Source organism: Cydia splendana, chromosome 6, assembly GCF_910591565.1.
Source record: "Cydia splendana chromosome 6, ilCydSple1.2, whole genome shotgun sequence".
Classification (NCBI taxonomy): Eukaryota; Metazoa; Arthropoda; class Insecta; order Lepidoptera; family Tortricidae; genus Cydia; species Cydia splendana.
In genome coordinates, this window is record NC_085965.1 from 11,362,427 (window position 1) to 11,390,423 (window position 27,997).

General features: G+C 35.7%; 2 protein-coding genes across 2 annotated transcripts in view; both read left to right on the forward strand.

Moving 5' to 3' along the window:
• The window catches only part of LOC134791442 (uncharacterized), a 251,576-nt gene that overhangs the window by 88,396 nt on the left and 135,183 nt on the right, over window positions 1-27,997 (forward strand). The gene's annotated exons all lie outside the window — the stretch shown is intronic.
• On the forward strand, window positions 2-27,991 carry LOC134791416 (uncharacterized). Its single transcript, XM_063762436.1, has 5 exons — window positions 2-265; window positions 22,413-22,640; window positions 22,936-23,012; window positions 24,310-24,472; window positions 24,829-27,991. The coding sequence occupies exons 2-5, from the start codon at window positions 22,466-22,468 to the stop codon at window positions 24,927-24,929; spliced, it is 516 nt and encodes a 171-aa protein (XP_063618506.1). The 5' UTR covers window positions 2-265; window positions 22,413-22,465; the 3' UTR covers window positions 24,930-27,991.

Here is a 27,997-nt window from a genome sequence, read left to right on the forward strand (position 1 = left end):
CAGCAGGCCTGCGAGCAGATTGCCGCATGTACCTAGTGAGTTGTTGACGGTTCTCGCCTCGCCTCAAACAGTCGACACACGATCTTTGGCGGGAGTACACTGCGCGTTTCTTTCCAACTTTTCTCGGGTCTTTTATTCAGTGTTGCGAACTATTTACTCGTCAGCTTATTCATTATTAATTTATCAGGAAGTGATAAAACAAGTGTCGTAAAGTGTCACCATACATCAAGAAGTGTATAAGTTTTTTAACAACTCGGAAGTATCGGTAAGGTATTAATTATGCATACCTAGTTTAGATAAGCATGATCTTATTTACATTCATCTTGTTGTTACAGCGAGGCCTTGATTCAGTTAGAGAATACATTTGTGTTGCGTCCTTACCTTGGAAGGCATGAGCAGTAGATTATTTATATTTTAATTATTTTAAAGACGCAGCTTCTTGGCGCGCGCAGGTACGCGTATCCGAGAATAACACCGTAAATTATCTAAAGAATATAAAAAGGGTAATAAAGAAACAAAGTTATGACCATCATAAGGAAATTTATGCAATAACTATCTAAACCATATCGAGCGTCTGCTTTTAAATCCCAAGCTTCTGGTGCGTTGCGTTTGTAAATAAATCAAGGCACGTGGCTTGATTAAGAATTTTTAAGGCAAAAGTTACTCCTTCTGTGAGTGAATAAACATGCAAGTAAAAATTTATTTATTAACAACCGATAAAGTAATTAATGAATTTTTCGACTGGCAACTTCACGAAGTTTACAGGAGCAAAAAATCACCTTTCGCGCCGAGGTACACAAACGCGAGACGCTGAGCGCTAGAATCTATTTTTGCGACATCCGCCTCGTTATTAACCGTAGCATTGACACAAATGCGAGGGGAAATATTTTTAAACGGTCTTGGACAGAAAACACGAGTTGTGCCGATGTGTGGGCAGTGGGCAGCGTCGGCGTCCCGAACTTGGTAAACAACGGCCTACACTGCTTAAACTGCTTTGCACCTTAATCTCACTTGCCGTACAAGGTATTATAGTGTCTTAATAGGTAGGTATTTCCTTACTAAAGTTATGGATTCCATTTCTGTAACTTACAATGTCTACTTAGATAACATCTTATAAACAAAATACTGTACACTCCTTTTTTAGCATGGTGCACCTTAAATAACACGTTATTTTATGAGGTGTTTTACCTAAAACGTCGCAGTCGTGAAAAACATTATATGGTCCTATTATAAAACGTTCAGATAAGTATACCTATAATGGTTCACCGGAAACACTTGTACCAACACAAGCGAAAGGAAACCCTAAAAGTATCGCGAGAGAAGAAATGCTAACATCCGTGAAGCCGGTGTTTCGACAGGCGGCAAAAACAAAGGCAAAAACTATGCCTTAAAAATCATTTGGCTTTAAAGTAGTTTTTTGCTATTAATCTTTTTTACTGTCTTGTGAACTCAAAACAAAAAAAAGGATAAAAGGAATTAAGATTTGAAAGTATACGCAATTTTCTTCACCGTAAATTTAATAATTGCGCTTATAAATACGATAGAATCTCTTATATAGTAGAGTCAAAATTAGGCGTTATTGTCCCCCTTATTTATTTGTACTTACAAATTGATGACGAAGTGTTTCGATATTTTGATGATATTTTTAGTAATATGATAAAAGTCGCTGACTACTCCCATACCACCAGAGATATCTTTAAAATGTACAGACACGTCGTCAAAAATGAGTCCAAAGAAATGAGGTGTTTGAAATGCCCATCATGATATAAGCCAATATTGAAGGAAATCTGCGGAACACGGGTTTTGATCATGATCAAATACAACCTTAATACAGCAAAGTAAATCGCGATGAAAAACAATTTCAAGTTTTAAACAAGTGCTTTACGGTACTAATTGGTCATCTCAACAGCGGTACAGTAGCAGGCGCGCCTGACATTCTTGATGCCTGTGAGAATATGTGGCCTTGCCTGGGTTCCCGACTCTCCTTACTTGGAGTCTCTTCATAAGGCAATGTAAACACTTAGAACACAGTTCATCTACGCTTTCTAAGTAGCGACCCAGAATATTTGTAGGTACATTCAATAGTTTCCCTTAGGTAAGTAAGTATATGGTTTAGTTTATACCTTATGGTGCTCGCACAATTACTGTTATATCACACGATGTTATATATTTTATAACAGTCAATGTGGGAGCACCATAATCACAGTGGATAGCTGTTGAAACTGGCCATCCGGTTCATACTTTTTATATACATATATGTAACTGCTGTATTTTTTATATATACATGTACATTTGACAGAAGAAAATAGTTCTGGAGTAATATTTGTTTTATTAGGTTATGGGTCTAGCACAGGGGTCACCAATTAGTTTCTTCTGGGGTCCGGTTTTTAAAATAATATGACTATCGCGGTCCGTTTCTACTTGAGTTTATTCAATAAGTAAAAAAATTATATAGGTCGGCGGTCCGGATCCGGACCGCGGTCCGCCATTTGGTGACCCCTGGTCTAGCAGAACAATGTATCAACATTTTTTGTTAACCATACAAGTCATTGGCCCACTGTTTAATTAGCGTTGTATTTGGTGCAAAGGTGAAACGACTGCACTTCTGTTACGTTGCTCCACCTTTGTGGCCCCTGTTTAGACTCTCATTAACGCAGTTATTAACGGCCTAAAAGAAGAAAAAAGGAGGTTGGTACGGTCGGCTATTATTACATAGTCGTTGGACACTACAAGGAACTTATATATTATCTATGTTTGTTAACACGAAACACTAAATAAAAAGTATTTCAGAAATAAACTGCAAATGCTACACGCAGAAATACGTTTTAAAATCCATACCTACCAAAATGCTGCTAATGTGAAACGCAATAACTGTGACATTAGTATTAGGTAAAAAACCGGGCAAGTGCGAGTCGGACTCGCCCACCGAGGGTTCCGTACTTTTTAGTATTTGTTGTTATAGCGGCAATAGAAATACATAATCTGTGAAAATTTCAACTGTCTATAGCTATAGCAGACAGACGGACAGTGGAGTCTTAGTACTAGGGTCCCGTTTTTACCCTTTGGGTACGGAACCCTAAAAAGTCTACCTAAGCAAGAACTTCGGACCGAATTCCAGAAAAGAAGTTTTCATTTTTTTTTATACGTCTACTATGGGTATATTTTTATCTAAAACATAACTGACCATTATTTTATACCATAGGTATGGATACCAGAATTACCAGTGTTGGGCATTCAAGAATAAAATCATTATTTGAATAAGAATTCGTAGGAATAAAATCATCTCGATTTTATTCCCGTCAAAAATATTCAAATAATTTTGGTCGGGAATAATTCGTATGAGAAAAAATTGAATGAGAATAACTTATTCTTAATCAAATAAATATAATCATGATGTTTAATCGAAATAATATTCCAGGAATAAAAATGTAGTCCGGGTACCGTATAGGTACTAATTACGTATAGTTAGGTAGATGTAATAGTAGTTAGTCTCTTGTCTAATTTATACCTATTTTATGGAATAAAATCTTACAAATTGACTGTCGCATAACGCATAGTTTCAGTAACCGTATTATTTTTAATTTACTAACCAAATCATTAGGTTAAATTTAGCTGGTCTAAGCGCTTTGTCTCTATCACTCTTACATATTAGTGCGATAGAGAGACGGAGGTAGCGTTCCGTTGACGTAGCGCAAACGATTGGCATATTGGCTACGAACCCAAGGTGCCTAGGCAAGATGACAATTTTTGTTTTTATTTTAATAACCAAATCATTAGGTAAATTTAGTTGTTCTGGAGGCCTAGCCAATATGCCAATCGCTTGCGCTCCAACAACGAAGCGCTTTCTGTCTCTATCACTCTTACATATTAGTGCGATAGAGAGATTAGAGAGACAAAGATAGCGTTTCGTTGTCGTAGCGCAAACGTTTGGCATGTTGGCTACGCTCCCAATGTGCCTAGCCATAATGCCAATTTTTGTTTTTATTTTAATAACCGAATCATTAGGTAAATTTAGCTGTTCTGGGGGCCTAGACAACATGCCAATCGCTTGCGCTCCAACAACGAAGCACTTTCTGTCTCTATCACTCTTACATATTAGTGCGATAGAGAGACAAAAATAGCGTTTCGATGTCGTAGCGCAAACGTTTGGCGTGTTGGCTACGCTCCCAATGTGCCTAGCCAAGATGCCAATTTTTGTTTTTATTTTTATAACCAAATCATTAGGTAAATCAAGCTGTTCTGGGGGCCTAGCCAACATGCCAATCGCTTGCGCTCCAACAACAAAGCGCTTATTTATTAGTGCGATAGAGAGACAGAGAGAGCGCTTCGTTGTCGGAGCGCAAACGATTCGCATAATGGCTAGGCCCCCAGAACAGCTAAATTGTAACCAAAGATTTGGTTATTAAATTAAAAACAAAAATTGGCATCTTGGCTAGGCACATTGGGAGCGTAGCCAACATACCAAACGTTCGCGCTACGACAACGAAATGCTATCTTTGTCTCTCTATCGCACTAATATGTAAGAGTGATAGAGAAAGAAAGCGCTAAAAACAGCTAAATTGTCCTAATGATTTGGTTATTAAATTAAAAACAAAAATTGGCATCTTGGCTAGGCACATTGGGAGCATAGCCAACATGCCAAACGTTCGTGCTACGACAACGAAACGCTATCTTTGTCTCTCTATCGCACTAATATGTAAGAGTGATAGAGAAAGAAAGCGCTTCGTTGTTGGAGCCCAAGCGATTGGCATATTGGCTAGACCCCCAGAACAGCTTAATTTACCTAATGATTTGGTTATAAGAATAAAAACAAAAATTGGCATCTTGGCTAGGCACATTGGGAGCGTAGCCAACACGCCAAACGTTTGCGCTACGACAACGAAACGCTATCTTTGTCTCTCTATCGCACTAATATGTAAGAGTGATAGAGACAGAAAGCGCTTCGTTGTTGGAGCGCAAGCGATTGGCATGTTGGCTAGGCCCCCAGAACAGCTAAATTTACCTAATGATTCGGTTATTAAAATAAAAACAAAAAATGGCATCTTGGCTAGGCACATTGGGAGCGTAGCCAACATGCCAAACGTTTGCGCTACGACAACGAAACGCTATCTGTCTCTCTATCGCACTAATATGTAAGAGTGATAGAGAGAGACTATGCGCAACTCTACGGAGGGTCAACGTTTGGTATGTTGGCTAAGCACCCTGATCGGATGATAGAACTAGATAGTGTATAGCGAAACTCTTCAATGTGTACTATACCTAAACTATAGTAACAAATATCAAATCAATCCGACTTTTAAATAGAAGGGTGAAAATCAACTTATAACCGATTGTACTACAAAAATTAACTTAATTCTAAATAACATTTTAATTGAATAAAACCTTAGTTAGAATAGGCCCACTTCTAGAATAATTATTCTGTTTTTTATTCCGCATTTAAAATAAGAGTCACATGATTTATTCACCTTAATTTTATTCTAAAATAACTAGTGCAAGAATAATTCTAATTCAAATCGATTTGAATAAGAATAAAATTTCTGTTTTTATTCTTATTCTTATTCAAGTTAATTTTTGCCCAACTCTGAGAATTACTGCTTAACAAAGCTTGGTCTGTGCGTGAGCCTGTGAGCACGGTCCTGTGACCGACCGCAGCTCTGAGTCACGTGGGTATTGGGTTGCACTCCGCAGTCGCTCAAGATGATGTCATCGACTTATTCAATCGATCTCAAGTCTAGCCGCAATCTGGATCATTATGACCCTACGATCCCGCTGATAAATATAAATTCTGGTTACCTCCACTTTACACAACTTGAAAAATATAAAACTGGAAACCATGGTATAATAATATACTCCGCCTGGTACTCCATTCCCGTCTTTTCTAGGTCACCTAACTGACACGGGCCTACGTCATCATGCGACAGCGCTATATGATAATATGCGATAGCGCTATATATAGCGGCCATGTTGTTGTGACGTAGGCCCGTGTCACTCTGGGAATGGAAGACCATGTTTTATTAGACTATGCTGGAAACCTTACTTTGCACCTATAATATTCGAGCGGTAAAAATTTAGTTCAACGTTTATATAAATTGAAGTGCCAAAAATTCTTGTTTTTTTCGCTTATCAGGGGCAATAGGTAGGTATACTATAATTCAGAATGTACCTGCGTGTAAGTCTGTAAGATGTCATTTTAAATATTTGAAATTCCACATACCTACCTATTAATTACGTTTAGTTTACCTATACTTACCGTAATAAAGTTTATACCTACCTAGAAGTGAAGGTTAAAGATGACTTAAAAGGCTGGTTCACCTCGATTGCTTTCCGCAGCTTAACATTGAAGTTCATGACCATAAATAGGTATGTAGTTGTGCGAAAAGTTGTTTTTCGCAGAACTGACATCTCCGTTTGACATTGCAGCGATTTAAATTATTCACAACCACAACACAAAGGGTTTAATGAGTAATGAGTCAAAACTTCAATTGCCTCTCTCTCCACAAGTATAACCGTAGGTAAATGTAATTATTTTTTATTTGTGATAATTTAGTTTGGCCATATTTCTTAATAAATAAATTTAGGTACAAATTATTTGAACGCTTGCATATCAAGTCACGTCTCGCGTCTCGCTTCAAAGTAGACCGTAAAACAATACAAAGAGCGCTTTGGACATATTGACATAAAACCAGTTTTATATCTGTTGGCTTAGCCTCAACGTGTATTGTTTACTAATTCAGATACATCTACACACATGTACCGTAATTCTTATGGACTGTGGTATGATTGTACCGAAAGACACGATGTAAACGGTGACGTCATTCTACCGATTTAGCAAGTTCTCTTAGTAGCGCGTAACCTTGTAGAAATGTACAAGATCTGAACATTACATGTTTATTCGGACGGAGTGTGTCACCGATTAAAACAATCAAGGGCAAATGAGTTCACAGAATGTCTAGAAATAAAGAATAAGAATCTGTTACGCCGGCATGTAAATATTGTAAATACAACTAGAGCAGAGATAAACGCGGGCGAAGCTAACAAGGTTGCTAGAGGTAATTAGTTAATGGCAATGACTCTCATCTGCCCTCGTCTACAGATGTGTGATGTAATGTCATTCATAATTATACATTATACATTCGGAATATACATCCCATATGTATATCATGGGTGATATTACATCACAGTATGTATGTATAATATCTTAAAATGGTTTGCAGCAGTAGGTAGGTTTTTATTTTTATGTTTAAAATACTGGCTGTGCAAACCTATTTAGCTTGGTAGGCTAGCCTACCTAGGCTAACCTGCCCAGGAAACAGAAAGAAACTTGATATACCTGTTATAAATAATTATAAAGAAGATAGAAGAGTTACAATACCCACATAAGTTTTTGGTGTAGGTGCCTATTTTCAAAATAAGTGATTATGTTTTTATTGGTTTGTTTTGGCAATCCCCTTACGCCAAGATGATAAAAAAAAAACAAGAGAATGTTAGGTAAAAATATCAACATCAAGATGATGTTTTTGTATTTGGGTAGAAAAATAACGTGACTAAAGTAATTAAAACTATTATTAAGGTAATTACAATTTTTATACAATCATTATTCTGAGTGAATCATAAAATTCTTGCTACATTAACATAAACATCACTAATTTTAAGTCGAAATGCATCATAATCAAAGCTTACAGAATTATTAATATGTATCGTGATTTAATAATAATAAATACATATAATGTTATTGTAAAATAATAGCATTTGACTATAGTAGTTAGAGCCGAAAAGAGCACGCTATCGAATCATCTAAGCCTGGCTGGTGTGAACTGAGAAATATCAGAGCGGTGTGGGCGTGGTAAACGAATGCAGCGCATCTGGTAGCCCGTTTATGTGGGCATCCTAGTCCACTCAACAAAGTGTTTGACCTTGAATAAAACTTACTTTAGTTATTTATAATTTATTTGTGGCTTCAATACAAATATTTATGCCATCAACATCAGAAATGTTAAATATGGAATCTGCACATTCGGCAAATTGCTGGCGATTATATGTATTGCTTTATATTTCTGTCTTAAATCCTATACTCTTACAGAGAGGTCATTGTAACCCCTTATGAATTCGACTAGACGGTCAATAAAAATTAAATCCTTATCAAACATAAACAAAATTAAAAAGGAGTCATTTTAAAACAGTTGAAAATATATTATTTCATGCAGTTATCTATTACATAGATGCGGATGCGCGTCCAATTTAAAGATCAGCTTTCTAACTTTAAATCTCAGATAACAGGCTTGAAAACTTACCCTGCCATTTTTTTCTGTTGAAACAAGAAAGCATCCGTTGACTGGAGTAAACCCCGTTGATGTGGGTTCTCTGTGAGCGGAATGCGCTCAATTGCATACAGATGGTCCCGAACCCCGCGATACCCTGCGCTTGCGCTTACGCCATCAATTTAGTCAATTGCAGCATTAACTGATTGGACGCGATTGTTTGATTACGCCCAAACGAATTAGATAAATCACGATTGAAGTTCATAAACAATGTAGGAGCATTGACATAAGGTACTTTTTAATAATGAATGAAGACCAAAGATCGCATGACTATAGCTATTCTATACAATACAGTAATATACAAAATATTTGCGATCCTAAACTGATTGTAATTAACCCTAACACTTGTCTACGGCTGCTAATAAATTAGTTATTCTAGCAGCTCTACAAAAGTAAGTAAAAACAATAACATTTAAATTTACGCTGTTGACTCTATTTCAATAAAATTATCAGTTAACCTATTTACCGGACCGAAATACAGTTGACCTTCGTTTTGACGGTGACGACCGCATATAATATAGTTGATATAGTAGGTACGCGGGGCTTTCTGCGTGCCAACTGCTAGCACTGTCACTGGCACTGTCGAGGTTACTACCGCTGTTGCTCTCGCAATTTACCAACAGGCGAATGGAACAAACGATGAATGAGTGGAACTGGTCGAGTTAAAAAATGTTTTAAAAGGCTGTTAACCTTAGACTTCTAGAGAAGCGATAGTTAAAAAAAACCTTTTTATACCATTTAGATAAAGATAAGTGATTTCCACGAAATTCTACTGAGTACATTTGTGGTGTGCAGCTATGTTTTAGATCTTGAACATGAGATCGCTTTGAGATTTTAATTTATGATAATTTACAGTAGGATAAAATCAGTTAAGTATCACATACACTCACCATTATGTCATCGTTGCTAAGCGAAGGTCAGTAAAATTAAATTACCAGAATGAGAATATTATATTAGAATTCTCCTAAAACTACCGATATTTTTGTGTATCTGCACAGCAGGCTTTAAGTTTAGAAGGCACCAGGTGATGCCATATTAAAAAAAACCTTAATGACGAAGTGAGATAGGAGTTCAATTGGTTTTATTAGGAGCAGCTTTATGTATGAAAACGCAAAACACAGAGCGAACGGTGAAAATACTATTTATTAAATTGGAATTACATTTTCAGCGGGGAACACAGGCCTTATTTTCATAATTAGCATATAATATTTGTCAAAGCAAGATTTAAGAATAGGCATGTGCATGTGCAGGAATTCTCCGCCGGTTAAGAGCCTCGCTAAGAAGGTAATAAAGATATGGAGTTTTATGTTTACAGTACGATAAGTTTAATCGAAATGCAATCTAACTTAGAGGTCTCTGAAGGAAAATATTTTTTCACCACACCAGCTCGGAAAGGCTTACTTTGCACTTCAAAAACTGATAGCAAAGTTGCATTTTATTCACATGTGAGGCAAAGTAATCAAATGCAAATTTTGAGTTGTTTTCTTATGTTTGCTGGTAGAATTGACTTTTAAATGTTGATTTTGGATGATAAATATTTAAAAACATTCATTTGGATTTGATTTGGTTTGATTTTGTTTGATATTTTACATTAAATATTTGCTTCAACTTTGGGATCTTTCGCTTGCTCGGGTATCAATATTAGCACGAGCGGTTAAACAACAACTTTGCCCCCTTGTAAAACAAATAACTATTGATACGTTGTACCTAAAATTTAGTCTAAATGACTGCAACTGAAATTTTACTGTATTTAGACATTCAGATATTTTAGTGCGTTAGCAGAAAGGAATTACAAATGATTGTATTTACGTAAATACAATCCCACAACACAAGCTTTATTGACCTTACCTTGGGACTTAGTCAATTTGTGTAATAATGTCCTATAATATTTATTTATTTAAATTTTGAATCATTATTGTACTATCTGGAAGGTGATGTCGAATTCTGTAGGTAGGTATCTATAATTCATTCTAATATTTATCAAGAGCAGTCTTTCTTTTCATTCTGTTATTTTATCTGTTATGTTAAAGACGTGTTGATGTGGATATCAAACATTTATTTATGAGGGCGACTTCTTGTCGTCGAGGTACAATACATACCTGTACAAGGAAGGAAATGAACGGTCAATTTACATGAAATTAAATAAAAACTAACTTAAATATAATTTATTGTCAGGTAACTAAGGCTCATACCTCTAGATAGATACCTTACATGAATTTCTTAATTCCAAATTCTTAAAATAATTTTCTTACTAAATGAGTCTCTCATTAAATTGCTCGCCTACTGTTTTTTTCTCGTCTACTGTCGTGTGCGGCGACGGCTTATCCGACCGGCTCGATATGGTAGCTTGCTCTGTGATTTATTGTCTTTGTCATTATGGCATACGACCGCCGGTAATAAAATATGAATTATTACACACAATCTTATTATTTTTTACTTACCTAGTAATAAACTTGAAAGCTAAGTTATTAAAGTTGAAGCGATATAATTTGTGACGACCGGTCTGGCCTAGTGGGTAGTGACCCTGCCTATGAAGCCGATAGTCCCGGGTTCGAATCCTGCTAAGGGCATTTATTTGTATGATGATACAGATATTGGTTCCTGAGTCATGGTTGTTATCTATATATTTAAATATTTATATATTTTATATATCGTTGTCTGAGTACCCACAACACAAGCCTTCTTGAGCTTACCGTGGGGCTTAGTCAATTTGTGTAAAAATGTCCTTTAATATTTATTTATTTATTTTATTTCACTATGTACGTACTATCTACAGCCGCAAATGGGAGGAAAATATTTTCCGATATTCATGTGCGGATTTCTGGGCACTGACACTTATTTATGTATTAGATTTTGTAATTTTTCATATAAATCTAATACCGCATTGATCCCTTAAAATTATTGAATTACATAATTGTATTCAAATGTGGAATACAAGGAATTATGTTTTGGAATAGTTTTATATTTTTTTAACGTGTATTCGTTTATAAAGGTCACAAGTACCAATTAATTAGGTATATTGAAATCATAAGTCGATTTAATATTAAATGAAGTAACACTATCTCTAAAACAATTCCTCATTTCGGACACCATTGTCATTACAAACGACTTGGCTATCTCAAAAATAATCAAAGCCTCAAAGGTTAAGGCCATGCCATACAAAAGGCGAGAAATTTGCAAGACAGTGTAAAAGCTTTTCCAAATTGGCTAGGTCGGGAAATGTCTAGGTGTGTCCTTTACTGGCCGTGGGGCTGTAATTCCTAGCACTTGCAGAAATCGAGTCTACTGTATTGTATAGACATAATAGACAAATATAGTCATTCCTCAAGCACCACATTAGTGTAGACGACGAACTATTACACATAAACCTTTTTACACCAAGAGGCGTATTCGACCTTTAAAAGTCTCAACCTGATTTGCAACTTGTATTGTACGTGTATTGCGTCCACATCAGTATGTTTTAAGAGAGATGCCCTGCAATAGTAGATTGTTAACCAAGGGTTGAAAGGCACCCATTTCTGTCGAGGTAGTTTGGCGCTCGAACGCAGTGAGAGCGCCAATAGTCCGAGACAGAAACGGTGCCTTTCACCCGAGTTAAACACTCTACTTTTCATATCGAATGCGAGGAAACCAAACAAGACAAGGCAATTTCGCAAAATCAGTAATTGAAGTACATAACAAACCTACGGCCATGATTTTTTCCTTAGGACTTACTTGCAATCGGAGACTTTACATGCGTGAAGATTAATCACCCCTAACGAAAATCATTTAGATTGCAATATTTACGAAAACACACATTTTTTTACAAACTACAACAATTTTAAAATAATTTGTTCATTATAGTATGAAAATCAGCGGGATTGCCTCGTACTTTTTTAATTTTATACTTTTTCGTTCTAAAAGCCGCAACAGACTTGAGGTGGAATCTTGGTATCAGATACCCAGTAAGTGTTAATAATTTAGGAGTATCACCCCATAATAAGGAAGCAATAAATTTAAAATAGTTAGACGGACAAAAACGACAGGCTAAAATAAACAACGATAAGTTAAAGCGAAACCATAAGTAAAAAGGGTGTAATTTATGAGTTGTCCGATGTATAGTTTCGAGGAAATTACAAAAACTACGCAAACAACGTCGATTCTGGCTTTCGCTGGGAGAAATAAAGGGCCGTCACTGTACACAACGGTAAACTAATCTAGAACCTCAACACATGACCCTAAGGTCTACAATACGATACGTAGCGGTATCTACTTTGGTCAATTCGAATGTTTCAGTAACATGTGCGAACTCTGCGCGCGCGTCGCTGGTGGCGGGCATTTTGGCATCCCTGTGCGAGCGAGCGAGACAGAGCAACACCAGCTGATGGCGCCATGTGTGGGAAGAAGACAACAAAACGCATCTTCGGACGGGACGTCACGACAAACGGGGATGTGCAGACACTTGTAGCGAGAATGTATTTTATTCACTGTTAATAAAGTCGACCCTTATTTAAGTAGAGATAAGCGAGTATTGTAAAGGTTTTTCGCTAAGAACGGGCGAGGAGAAGGGACACTGAGATTCCAGACGCCAAAGAGGGCGGCGCGACCATTAGATTTGCTCTTGCTACGAAATATCGCCAAGTGTTATCTAACTTTGCAAATTATATTTAATTCTGTATACAATCAGATCTAGAATCAGTGGTTCCGGTTGGGCGATATAACCAGTTAAGTACTTACCGCATTAGGCCAAGATTAATAATGTTACCTATAGCCTGCCAAGGGGCTGTCCATAAATTACGTCATCGATTTTTGACGATTTTTGACCCCCCCCCCCCTATAATCATCCAAAAATCATGCTTTAAATGACCCCATTTCCTCCTACTTCATGCTACCGTCATCCGATGTCCAGACCCCCCCCCCCCCTAATTTGAAATGACGTAATTTATGAATAGCCCCCAAGCTATATTATGAGTATTTAAAGGTGACATCCTATAATTATATTATATCTAATGAGTTCGACTCTCATTATTGTTGCCTAATAAATATGGTTAAATACAGCTATAGAATCAGGGATTCAAGCTCCCGCAGATAATTTGATGTAAATGAATTGTATATGGAAATATGTACTGGTATTGTATTTTGTAGTTGAATATTACCGACTAATCATGTTAAACGGTCATTCGCAATTATACTGTGTATACTGTCTTGGAAATTACGAGTAGATTGTTCTTTATTCTTTATTCAAACACTATGTATAAGTTTACAGCTCCAGCCATTAAATGTTTATTGTTAGATAACTGAAACGTGTAAGCACCAATGTATCTAGACATTACAATGTTGATTATTAAGGGTCGAGCCAAGGTTTTCCTGGGTTTTTCCTTGGTTCGAAGAGTACATACATATTGTTCCCAGGGGGGTATGTGCGTTGGTAATTGTTATTGTATTTAATAAAGACTTCATCAAATTTTGGTAATGGTTCGAGCAATAAAAGGCATAGGTTGCACTTCATATTTGTATTACCACAGTGCAGAGATTACTTATTGAATTTATATCCAAGCACGGATAATTGACTTCCAGAAAACTAATGCCTCGTGGAATTTTTCATAGGAACGCACAATACCCCACGAATTTGCGATAATAAATTCAAGTATATAAATCGCCATGCGCATTTTTTCTACAGACACCCCAAGGTAGTTCAGACCACTGCTATAGGACAGTAATTACATCTAGTTTCTCTCTTTATGACTCAACGACTTAGACTGGTACATTTAAGCAAACCCAAATACCATCTCACGTGATGCCGTGGCGCAGAATCTAGATTTTGTGTCTAAATTAAATTACGCAAAAAAGAAAGACACAACTAGAAAAAGAACCATTAACTTAAAAATCAAACACAACGTAGGAAACTTTAAATGTTATTAAAATAATTGACGATCACTATTATATATTTACATACTTGAGAAAGGTCTGAGAGGGGTATTAGGTTACTTAGAGTGCTAATAGACTTCAGTTGGAAACCATTATTAGTGTGAATTTTATAAGGTTTGACAATTAAAAATATCCAAGACAGTATACCTACTTATGTGTCATTGAATTTTATTTTGTGTGTGTTTTGTGTACAGTGACGTAGATATTTTGTGCTAAATTGAAAGCTAAATAGTCTTTTGTAGTACAAGTTTTATTTGATTAGGTTAGACTATGGTTTATAATTCGCCTTGAAGGTTGCAAATAGGCGCGAAGCAGGTACCAAACAACGGAGAACAATAGGACCAGAAAGTTTGCTTGGGCAGTTCAAGATTAGATAGCGTAGTACGAATGCCGTTGTAGGAATATCGACCATAGGACGTAATATAATAGAGTTATTGATGGGGAGATGTGACAGGCGTGGTGTTTTATTTAAAGCGGAGAGTGAGATATTTAGATTGAGTTTAATGCCGCCGAATAGATAGTAACTCATTTAATATAAAGTTAGTAATGTGCGAGCTTCTGATACGAAGGTCAATTCGGTTGTTATGAGATTTACGAGGTTACATAAATTATGTAGAGCTCTAGTAGATTTAATGTTGATGCATTTCTTAGAGTTGAGAAAATAAGGGAAATCGGATAATAGTGCAAAACTGAGTAGTATTCGCTTGTGAATTTACGACGAACGCGATGTTTAATTCATTTCAAAGATCATGTAGTATGTATGTATGTATGTCACAAGTAGATATACCGTTTAAAATTGTAGGTTTACACGCACCTCTTGTTGCACATATCTTCCTATAATTAAAGGTACACAAAGTAACTATTTATTTCCATTGATGTTGTTCCACATAAAATGCGTTTATATATTTGCTATTGAAGATGGTCATTAATTATTGAAAGAGAACTAATCAATTATGATTGCCCGTTTTAATAGTCCTTGGTAGTAATTTTACAGATGACACTAATTTCTATTGTTTTACATATGGCAAGCAAGTAAAGCTGTCATTAGCGAGGTTGAACAGACAATATTAGAAAATTACATGTGACATTATGTGCCTGGTTTTAATAAACAACTAGATTTGATCTCAGGTAGAAAAGCTTTGATGTGTACTGGTAGTTTTGACGCTATTAGAGGCAATACACGACGACGCCATTCGGCCTGACTGTGGACGGCCTCTAGTATGCCTCTTGGGTTCATTTTGATTTCCAAATATCTAATTTTCATTACCTATTTTGATTGAAGTTTGCCGCTATTAAACTACGGGAGTTAAAGCCGTTACTATTGTAACCGCAGGAATAGGGATTTGATTAATTACCAGTACAGACCACGGTTATACGGCTTGCGTAGGATACCCTGTGCCCACCCAAATTGAAGCGCTGAGGGTCAGCACTGGCCATAAATAAAAGAAAAAAAAAACAAAATGGTACCGTTTAACATCAAATACTATCACAAACCAACATAGTGCACTTGTGCACTTGCTGACCCTCCATATGAAAAGGCTACGTAGCAATCACACATATTACTGGAGCCAGGCCCTACGTGGGTGGTGCAAACGGGATCAATTCTAGAAGTTTTGGCGTTATGGATGACGGACCCGGTCTAGTCAATCAAACCTATCGTCATTTACGCTTAGGAGCGACTGTTCTTGCGCCCCTCCTCTGTTGGACGCAACAGACCCAGGGAATTAAACACTCTCGTACTAGACGAACGATATTTATAGCAGTTCATGTCCCGCTCCATGAGGAAATGACTCTGTAACGTGTGGCCAGGCCATTGTCTGTTCGAACTATTATTTCTTTTGAAAAAAAAAAACAAGTAACTTACTAAAATTTTACAGCCATATTACATCAATTATAGACTCTAGTATAACAATATTAAAAGACTCCGAAGAAAACATTTAACAAAGGGGTTTTGATATCATGACAGTAATCGAATAAATGAAGGAAAGTAAATTTTACTATAACACAAGATATTATATATCTTAACTCTATTATAACAATATTTAAAGACTCCAAAGGAAACATTTAACAAAGGGGTTTTGATATCATGACAGTAATCGAATAAATGAAGGAAAGTAAATTTTACTATAACACAAGATATTATATATCTTATCAATTGCAACCTTACCATAATTTGGATAACATGGACACGGAAAAGTTTGTTTTAAATGCAGTTTTATGGGCGAGATCTCTTGACAAAAATACAGGCGTTAGTATCAGCAAATGTAAACATGATGGGTAAATAGTTAGTAACAGAAATGAATGGGAATTAAATTATAATCAGCAAACTAATTGTAATACGTGTGAACTTAGTGTGAAAAATCTCTGGCCAGAGTACTGCGTGAATTTGAAAGGAGTGGACGAATGCAACTTAGAATCTTGAGAGGTGAGTGAATATTACGATTGTTAGATGACGAATGAGTCAAGGGATCTCGTCGTTATAACTGTAACTTACGGGCTCGGCAATTTCTCTTAATGAATATATAATTATATAAACGCATTAGTGTTGAACATACAGCTGTAATTCAATTTCATTATCACATAGGAACAACGTTCAAAGATACGTAACGACTTACGTAGACAGGTAGCGACTTAAGTTCAAGAGTACCTACGAAAATTATTTGTCATTTAAGATAAGCATTAAATGCATACAGTAGTCAACGGGTGTGTAATGTTTAGTATAATTATAAAAAAGGTTTTACATACTTTTTATAACTAGTACGCAGGCCTACTGCTTTTGCTAGCTATTTTATTCTAGGGAGGTCGCAGTTCTAACCTAACCTAAACTATTTTTTCACGGTTTTCGTTCTGCGGAGGCCGCAGTTCAAACCTAACCCCAACCACTTTTTTGGGTAGAATATTTTATTCTACGGAGGGTCAAAGATCTAACCTAACCTAACCCTCTTTTTGTTAGGTAGTTATTCGGTTGTGCGGACTCGCTCTTCCAACCTAACCTAACCCATTTATGTCATGCAACTATTATGCTACATAAATAATTATGTGATGTCACTTGTTATAACAAATAATATGTAATAATTATGACAATGTATATTAGACGAAGTGTAAATGTACCTTATGACCATTATACCAATAATAAAATTATGTGTACCGTTAATTAGGTATTACGGTAGTATGCCATTTATTACGTTATTCAAAATAACGATATATCAAACTATAATATATGAAAAGTAATTATAACAAATGTAATGCACCCGTAGTCAACCCCTCCATAGTCAATAGCCAGGTAGTCACATAACACATAAGCGCCGGCGCTAGGGTTTTATTTGTTTATTGCCCACTACAAATCCCATAATAGACCGTTGTTAAAGAAAGACAATGCGAGTGGACTGGGGTTAGTTTTTTTAATATCGAGACAATTATTTGAAGGGAGAGATAGGTTACCAAGATCCTCTGTTGTTCTACATAATTTGTGTAGAAGACCAAAAGGGAACGATGTAGTTTTGGTCATCTACCCAGAGAGGGGTGTGAGGTGGAATCTTGGTATCAGATACCCAGTAAGTGTTAATAATTTAGGAGTATCACCCCATAATAAGGAAGCAATAAATTTAAAATAGTTAGACGGACAAAAACGACAGGCTAAAATAAACAACGATAAGTTAAAGCGAAACCATAAGTAAAAAGGGTGTAATTTATGAGTTGTCCGATGTATAGTTTCGAGGAAATTACAAAAACTACGCAAACAACGTCGATTCTGGCTTTCGCTGGGAGAAATAAAGGGCCGTCACTGTACACAACGGTAAACTAATCTAGAACCTCAACACATGACCCTAAGGTCTACAATACGATACGTAGCGGTATCTACTTTGGTCAATTCGAATGTTTCAGTAACATGTGCGAACTCTGCGCGCGCGTCGCTGGTGGCGGGCATTTTGGCATCCCTGTGCGAGCGAGCGAGACAGAGCAACACCAGCTGATGGCGCCATGTGTGGGAAGAAGACAACAAAACGCATCTTCGGACGGGACGTCACGACAAACGGGGATGTGCAGACACTTGTAGCGAGAATGTATTTTATTCACTGTTAATAAAGTCGACCCTTATTTAAGTAGAGATAAGCGAGTATTGTAAAGGTTTTTCGCTAAGAACGGGCGAGGAGAAGGGACACTGAGATTCCAGACGCCAAAGAGGGCGGCGCGACCATTAGATTTGCTCTTGCTACGAAATATCGCCAAGTGTTATCTAACTTTGCAAATTATATTTAATTCTGTATACAATCAGATCTAGAATCAGTGGTTCCGGTTGGGCGATATAACCAGTTAAGTACTTACCGCATTAGGCCAAGATTAATAATGTTACCTATAGCCTGCCAAGCTATATTATGAGTATTTAAAGGTGACATCCTATAATTATATTATATCTAATGAGTTCGACTCTCATTATTGTTGCCTAATAAATATGGTTAAATACAGCTATAGAATCAGGGATTCAAGCTCCCGCAGATAATTTGATGTAAATGAATTGTATATGGAAATATGTACTGGTATTGTATTTTGTAGTTGAATATTACCGACTAATCATGTTAAACGGTCATTCGCAATTATACTGTGTATACTGTCTTGGAAATTACGAGTAGATTGTTCTTTATTCTTTATTCAAACACTATGTATAAGTTTACAGCTCCAGCCATTAAATGTTTATTGTTAGATAACTGAAACGTGTAAGCACCAATGTATCTAGACATTACAATGTTGATTATTAAGGGTCGAGCCAAGGTTTTCCTGGGTTTTTCCTTGGTTCGAAGAGTACATACATATTGTTCCCAGGGGGGTATGTGCGTTGGTAATTGTTATTGTATTTAATAAAGACTTCATCAAATTTTGGTAATGGTTCGAGCAATAAAAGGCATAGGTTGCACTTCATATTTGTATTACCACAGTGCAGAGATTACTTATTGAATTTATATCCAAGCACGGATAATTGACTTCCAGAAAACTAATGCCTCGTGGAATTTTTCATAGGAACGCACAATACCCCACGAATTTGCGATAATAAATTCAAGTATATAAATCGCCATGCGCATTTTTTCTACAGACACCCCAAGGTAGTTCAGACCACTGCTATAGGACAGTAATTACATCTAGTTTCTCTCTTTATGACTCAACGACTTAGACTGGTACATTTAAGCAAACCCAAATACCATCTCAGACTACCGGACCGCACCGCGACCATGGTGCGCCGCACCACGTCATAATATAATAAAAGTATTTTTAATATTAAATAACAATTTAATTAATAATATAAGAAACTTTTATCTTGTATTTTATTTTATTTTAATGAATATAGTTCTAAATAACTTTAAAAACCAATTTAATATCGTACAAACGTTTAACTGTGGCTGTATAAGATTCTGCCTTTGCTCATTTACGCAAGCGTAAGGTTTAAAAAAATATTTTTGGTGTATTCCTTTTGGTTCCCGCTTTATGAAATCGAGTAAATAGAATTCAACGAAAGAAATCAAGAATAATTTGTTTTTAACAAATTACTTACATCATTTTTTATAAAAAAAGGATCAACGTGGGATTTGTAAAATTAAAGAATTACCAATTGTTCCAGACGAGGAAATAAAGACACTATTTTTCCATTTTGTTTCCACCCAGTTGTTCATGGGACGGGGACGCAGAGGAGTACACCACTTTTCTGCGCTAGAGCATAAACGTATCACTTTCTGCGCACCTTTTAGAACAACAACGACCCACTTTCAGAGCATGAGATATGAAAAGATAAATGCGCGGGCCTCCAGAAAGTTTCAGATGATTCGATACCTATTGATATGTGACAGGTACTCAGTTGATATTTTAGTGACATTTTCGAAATGGTTAAGTGTATTGGTTTAGTTAAAACTACACCCAAGGTAACTGATGAGAATAATAGGCTGTAAAAGCAGGTAGCCGAGCTAATGGGGCCGTACCGAACTGGGTCAGGCCAATGCCAAACGGAGCAAACTGTAAAGGGTGGAACAACACTGATTCGCTAATGGTGACCAGTGTTTACTTCTATCTTAATGGCTGGGCGTGGGTACGGGCGATATCAATTAGTATTTTCATACAGGCAGTACCAAGTAGATAGATAATACATACATAAACTATGTACAAAGTGTACATGTCTACTCTGAAATTTCAGAAGTAGGTATATTTTAACCGCGTGCGGTGCGTTTTATCGCATAAATAGTAGTTTTTAAGTTTATAAAATACATATGTATGTTAGTCTGTAAGGTATTTGTAATATGTGCCTTGTTGCCTGACTTAAATTTGAAATAAAATAAATAAATAAATAACCATATTTTAAGTGGATAGAGTAAAGTAACATAGTTCTTCAAGAGAGGTCATGGTTAAGTTAAAGAACTATGATACTTTACCCTATTTAAAAAAAGCCCATAGTTTATCTGATCTAATTTTAATTTCAGTCGTTACTAAAATTGCTATTATTTTCATCATAAAATTTTAAAAATAAAATTGATTTATTGCTAAATCCCTTCGCTAATCAAATCATAATGAACGCAAATAAGGATAGGTTCCTAATGTAGGTAACTATTTTCTAAGGTTGCTTGTTTTGTATTGCCTAACTAAGGCAAGTGTTTTAATATAACTTCCCGGATGCGGTTTAATTTAGGTATATACCGAATTAGGTATAAATTGTAGCTTCGTGTTCCTTCTTGCGCTTATTTCGCAACAATTCAATACGCAATTTATTGGCTTTCCTTGCTCCAGAATTAGACCACGTTAGCCAATATGTACCGCCCCAATTAGAAGCCGACCCGCTTTTTGAAACGTTGGGAAACGTTACATTACGCCAAGTTTGATGGATCTCATTAGATCGACATCTAAAGAGGAAGCGGTATTCAACTCTCATTGGTTGTTAATCAGGTTAAAATAGCTAATACTATACTATACTATAGACTACACAGTACACACATACATATAAACATTAGTACTTACGTGCTATACTTACACCTCTACACAACAACGATCAAGTTAAATGTTCTGCTGTTTTCCAATACCTAAATATGTATTGCATTTTCACCGACAGTCAGTAGGTACCTAACAAGCAGTCGGTTTTAGTTATTTTTTACACGATTTATTTTTAAATTAATGTAAACATCAATTTGCTGTGTTTTACATAGGTACGTAACTTTCATATAGCCATAAGTACCTACAATATAAAGTCTGGTACCTGTGTGACTGTGCACTTTTTTTATTACAATAAATATATTACAATGACAAAATTATTACCTAGATGCAAATACTATATAAGTACCTACTATATTCCAATTATAACCCAATGGTATCGGTAAAGCCTCATGTTCTCATAATTCATTTTTTCTTTCATGATATTTATTTCACATAATAGGATAGTTTAACTCGTATTATGCACCGTCAGGTAGATAACTTTACACCATAGCAAACGAGTCAGACAAGGTGACGTACCCGTTTTAGATGCTATCAAAATATTTGGAGCCCACATGATCGCACGTTTTTTTAATGCGGAAACCGAATCGTGCCGCCCACGCCGCGTGAACGTTAATACTAATATTATAACTCCGAAGGTATAGATTTACATCATACATCAATAGAAAATTGTTGTCTTGTCTTGTATACCTTAAAAATCTGGAACTATTAAAATAAAATGATAACGCTGATTATCTTCATCGTTACTTCGTTAAATTATCATTACTCGGATCAGAAGAAGAGCGTCCACTGCTGTACAAATACCTAGACCATATCGTTGTTTTACCTTGTTCGAAGCTTTTTCACGGGACTATGTTGCCTTGCTTGCCAATCCTATTTTTAACCTCTACCGCAAAAGAGAGGTGTTATATTTTTGACGCCAATGTATCTATATGATGTCTGTATGTCTGTCTGTTTGTGGCATCGTAGCTAACGGATCGGCCAATTTTGATGCAATTTTTTTTAGATGAATTGATAGGATTCGACCTAGCTGCAGTATTATATATATTATTATTTATTCTTTTAATTTAATGAATATTAAATTTTATCAATATTTTTTTCCTGTTGCTCTAAAGATGCCAATTTAAATCATTACAATCTGAACTGAACTCCATTCTCGAAATAGCACATTAACGTTAGTAAAAAAAATCGCTAAATTATGAACCATATTTTTTCTTTTTCCAGCGGTATTGCGGCACTAAACATTTGCTGGCAGAACACGTTGAAACAAAAGAAAGATGAAACGGTTATCGAGATGCTGTTGCTGCTGCAACGTGCGGGACGGGTCCATCACGGTGGGCGTACTGGGCATCCTGCTCTCCATCGCAACTATCATCTTCATCTGGCTGGCTCCGAGCCACCTTGTCTCCTTCAAATCCTACTTCTTTGAGGAACAGGATAAACAGTACAGTAGTAAGTAGTCTGTAGTCATCTCAATTTAAATTAACCTTCCTCCTCCTTCCTTGCTTCGTTCTCCTCAGTGCTGAGAACACATGTGGAGCACATGATTCCGAATGGCAGGATTAGGTTCTCCTCTTAGGCCGACCACTCCGTGGCTTGCCTAGTTTAGCCCACCTCCGTGGGTGCGTCGTTCATGGCCTGCCCAACTCCACTTATTTTTTTATTATGACCCCAACGTCGACGACGTTAAAAAAACACTTGACCAATCTACACGACTTAACACTAATTATGTTATTTACTTTTACAGTTTCAAAAATCATTATGACCATCAGTTTATGCTTCACGATACTTATATGCAGTGCCCTCATCATAGCAATCAAAAAGGTTGGTAATTCGAGATTTTTTAATCATAAGTGCAAATACGCCACTATTACACTAATTTATTCGAGCAGTTATGTCATTATCACATAGTGTGATAGTGACTAATGGAATTCCGTTAGTATTATTTTTAGTGTAACATTAATGAAAATGAACACTGATTACACACACCTTATGCTAGACAATTGGCCGACGAACGTAATAAATGAACAAAATTTCGTGTTCATGCTGTTATGGCGTGCGTATATGTTATAAGTAATTAGGTTTAATTATTTAATACATATATTTAATGTATCTGGTGACTATACGAATAGTTGTTTTAATCCTTTTAGATTTTTTTAGTCAAGTCTTTTAGTCTAAACTGTAATAATGCAGAAACATATTTGATTCTTTATTAATCTTATATTTTTTCTTACCAACACGCTACCTACTCTTAAAGAGATCTAATTCGGTGAGTAAGCAATAAAGAATATGTACCTACGCAAGCGGCTCAATCTGAAGGTCTCTGTACGGAATCATCTGCATGATTTAGTTTGTTGTTATCCTAAATTCCGACAAGTAGTATAATTAGGTACTCATGTTAGAGTGACACAGTGAGTGGAACAATACGGGGGACCCAAAAAAGTAATATACTTACTGTAAATCTGATAAACAGTGAAAATAGCAGCCGCTGTGCTTGATTGATATTAAGTACATATAATAAATCTCCCGTAATATTCCACTATATGTAGATCTTCGTTAGCGCATTCATAAATAAGCAATTGCTGACCACTAGAAGATAATACCCTTTTCAACACATTTCTAATTGAATGCTGAAATTGTTTTTGTATTAAAGTCATTTACGAAAGTAGTCGTAATGCAACTAAATCCACAGATTATTAAAAATGATACTCTAGAAGCCAACTTTTGTCAGTAGAAAAATGCGAATTCAAAAAATAGTGTGGATGATCGATTCTTCGTGCCTATATTTTTCAAACTTACCGCCTAAAGCTGCCTGGCCAGAGTATAATAAGCATGGCAACTCGCATAGCAGTTTAGAGCTACATCTACATTGTAAGTGGATCAAATCGCACCAGTTTTGATGAAGTCTTTAAAAAACCTGTCTTAATAATTTACCTCTAGGTATATTTTATGTCATTGTCATCACATCATTGATGTACCTTCATAATGTTATTCAATTTAAAAAAAAAACATCAATTTTGATTTGTGAATACAGACAATTGACATTGGCCTGCCCGTGTGAATATCTAGAATTTGTTTTGTTTCTTGTACTATAAAGTTAATATAACTTTTTACCTTTCAGCGGCGTTCATGGCTGATGCTCCCGTTCGTGGTACTGGGTCTGGTGCTGGCCATTGGGCTGCTCATCAGCATTCTACATACATCCATAGTGCTTTACACGGATGATAAAGAGGATTACACCATCTTAGCCACCTGCATACTAGTGGGCGGCTTAATCTATCTAAGTAAGGCTCTGTTTTTCTCCCTCCCTCTCTTGCTACCTGCATGGTTAAAAGTCTTCCCCACGGAGATCTACTCGACAATAACCGGTGATACCTACCGTTTCGTGAAGTTGAGTGCTGCGAGCTTGATCAGTTCGAAGCTTGTCTAACTGTCTGTACACTAATACAAATAAGATTAAGATTCCCTAAACTTTAGCCAATTTAATAAGAAAAATGCACCGGAGTTCCCTAATTACCTACCTACCTTGACAACCTTCCTACAGTTCCTACATTAGGTATTACATAACTGATTACATATGATAACCTCTATTCTGTCTATTTTTATTAGGTACTCATAACATCATGTTTTTTCTTTACAGTTCTTTATTTGTACCTGTGGGTGGTGGTATTCAGCCATTACCTGGACACACGTGACGAGGAAGAGCGAGGACGGTACAGCAAGAGCCCTTACAGACGATAGAAACGAACAACGATCCCTTGATGTTACAAGACTAAAATAATTTAAGGCGCCTAACACCTCCAGTGACCTAGTCACATTGAACGGGCCGCTGAGCAGTTATAGAGTTCTGTTAATGTGCTCATACTATATAATACATACAGCCGAGAGAAAATAGTTATGCTGCAATCAGAGACCGGAGGGCCTAACGCTAACCCCGAAGTTCGAAAATTGCGTGCATCTTTCTCCGTCACTCTAATTAAGCCTTAACTGGAGGAAAAGAGAAATTTAATAGTTACAGTTATAGCCCAGACTTCAGACGGGCACATCTGCGAAACGCTGTGAAGCCTGTGAAATGTATAAAGTATATTTCTATCAAGATTAATTAGCTAGTTGCGGCGCTGCCGCGTACCTTTTTTTTACTTTTTAATCTGCCAGAATCTAGTCCCGTTCGCATCTTTATGGAGGCTGCATTTGAACGTGTTTTAAAAAACAATGTACCTACATTCAAAAAGGTTGGAAGTCTCATACGTTTGGTCAACCAACCAACCAACTAACCACCAACTTTTTCAGATATTCTGCTTCATAAGCCAAGATTAATCTGATTGATACAGCTTCATTTAAGATATATTGAGTATACTAAATATATGTTTGAATGTGTCATATTAGGTATGTGCTTATATAACTTATATTACCGTAAAATCAGGTAACTATAGTTAAGGACTATTCCTTAAGTACATTTATGGTCCAGTTTTTAACGTTAATTCTTAACGAGCCTTCATGATTTGAACTCGTTACATTTATTTTGGAACTTAGATACACTAATCCTCTTTCTATATTATATAATCAACATAATTAATATCTCAACAATATTAAAATACATTATACGTATTTTTCTGGAACTTAAATTTGGACCATAGTTGTAAGTTGTGTAAACTAAAGTTACCTGATTTTAAGATTTACATTTTTAATAATTATAACTATCAAATAAGATTAAGATTACCGAAAAACTTTTATTTCCTCCACTCGAATGGCTCTTTTAGGATACAACTTCGGAAGCGCTAAAATACTAAGAAATAATATTAGTGCAAAAAAACACGAAATATAAAGATATATAATTTTTTTCGTGTCACTAGTAACGTTTAACACATTATACGTGTAAGATTTTTAGACTAGAATAAGACTGTTAGTTCTATTCATGCCTAAAAAAACTAAATAAATGTAACTTGACTTTAAAATTTATCGCACCAGAACTGTAAGCTTTATTTGTACAGGTAAAGATGTGTCTGTAAAAGTATATTAAGTAATCATTGTAATCAATAAAATTAAAAGGTGTCTAAAGGTCCAATTGGAGTCGAGCATGTAACTAAGATACGTGGGTGTGGCTCTATAAACATTTGCCGATAGATAGCTAATAATGTCACTGTTTGACAGTTCGACCTATCTCAAAAGTAGCTTATATGAAGAATTGATGATATAATAGCGTCGTCAACTCCTGTCACTTTCTCGAGTCAAATTGGGCCCCGGGAAGTTTTAGATCAGACTTTCCTGCAGAAATGATTAAAGCAAAATGTGATTGTTTAACATTTAAATATACATAAGTATATATACATAAGTGTATAATCTTGCTTATTTACTATCGCATAATCGAAAAAAAAAATACTGACAACATTTCATCTTGAGCAAGTTATACTTAAATGTTTTTTTGTGTTATCTGCCGCATCAGCACCTAGGTATACCAGCCGTAGAAGCCAATAAAAACCAGTTATACTTTGGAATATATTGCGAAAGAATACGGTTAAGAGTTGGATGAGTTTACCGATCGATGGCTGCAAACGCGTGGGCATAGAGAAATAAACTTACTTATTTCTCTCTATGGCATTGGGTTTATACAGTCATCAACAGTGATCGTTAATTTTCCAGCAATTTTGGTGCAGCATTGTTGGTTAAAAGCATCTGTATGCCCTACTCTATGTGGAATAGATAATTAGGGTTAATAACGGTAGTAATATTAACCTTAACCAATACTCTCCCTAGAAAAAAATTGAAGAAAATCCTTTATTTTTACTATGCTGCACCAACATTGCTGGAAAATTAACGATCACTGGTCATCAAAAAGTGCCTTATTGTAGCATAAGAGCAAAGTTGAATATTTAACAGATTAGTCAACTACGTAAGTATTTGTATGAGATGTACCTACCAAGTTTATTGGGTATGTCAGGCATATAGGTATGTGTAAAATATAAATAAACATGTGGTTTATAAAAAAAGTATATAAAAAAATATGAACTTATTGCCAACAGGCACATGTACTGGACATGTACGTATGACATGTACGTCAGTCCTCGCAGTATGAATATCGACATCCTTAAATTTCTTTAAAAAATATTACATCTTTTGTCGAGTATAATTAATTGATTATAGTTGTTGCAAAAACAGTTTACCTTTTAAAAACGCAAAGAAAATACTCATCATAGATCTGTTATTTGATGTAACTAAGATACATATTTTATAAGGAATTGAATGCTACATTAAATAGAAGTTCAATACAATCACACATATTTTGCATTTCTTTTGGCTTCTTAGTAGTCAATTTTTTTAATGGATGATCGAATATACCTACTGAAGCGACGAATTACCTACCTACCTACTGTTTTGCGAATAAGTGAAAATAATGTTATATGACTGACAGTCTATACTCTAGTATTTGTAAAATGATATTAAACTGACGTGTTTTTTTTAAATATTATTTAAAGAGTTAAGAGAGTCTACTATCATGATCATAATGTGCAACACATACGTATGTTGAACGCACAAATTAGTCGTCGTTTTATACTTGTATAGTATGTAGGTATAAATAAACTGGAAATATTTAAAAAAAGTTCTATGAACTTTGATGAAAGCTAATCATACTTATGATCTGGGTATAACATCGTTATTTTTTACAGAATATTATAAATAAGTAGGATCTACATAATACCTGATTTATATATATTTCTAAAGATACATAATAACTTATTTCGTTGTTTATTAAGTGTTTAACATAATAAAGTACAATTTTAATAAACGTTGTAATAAATGCTTAACTTATT

Coding starts and splice junctions, on each gene's coding strand:
- LOC134791416 (XM_063762436.1), top strand. CDS start 22,466: ATGAAACGGTTATCGAGATGCTGTTGCTGCTGCAACGTGCGGGACGGG. Junction 22,641..22,935: donor ACAGGATAAACAGTACAGTA/GTAAGTAGTCTG, acceptor TTACTTTTACAG/TTTCAAAAATCATTATGACC. Junction 23,013..24,309: donor TCATCATAGCAATCAAAAAG/GTTGGTAATTCG, acceptor TTTACCTTTCAG/CGGCGTTCATGGCTGATGCT.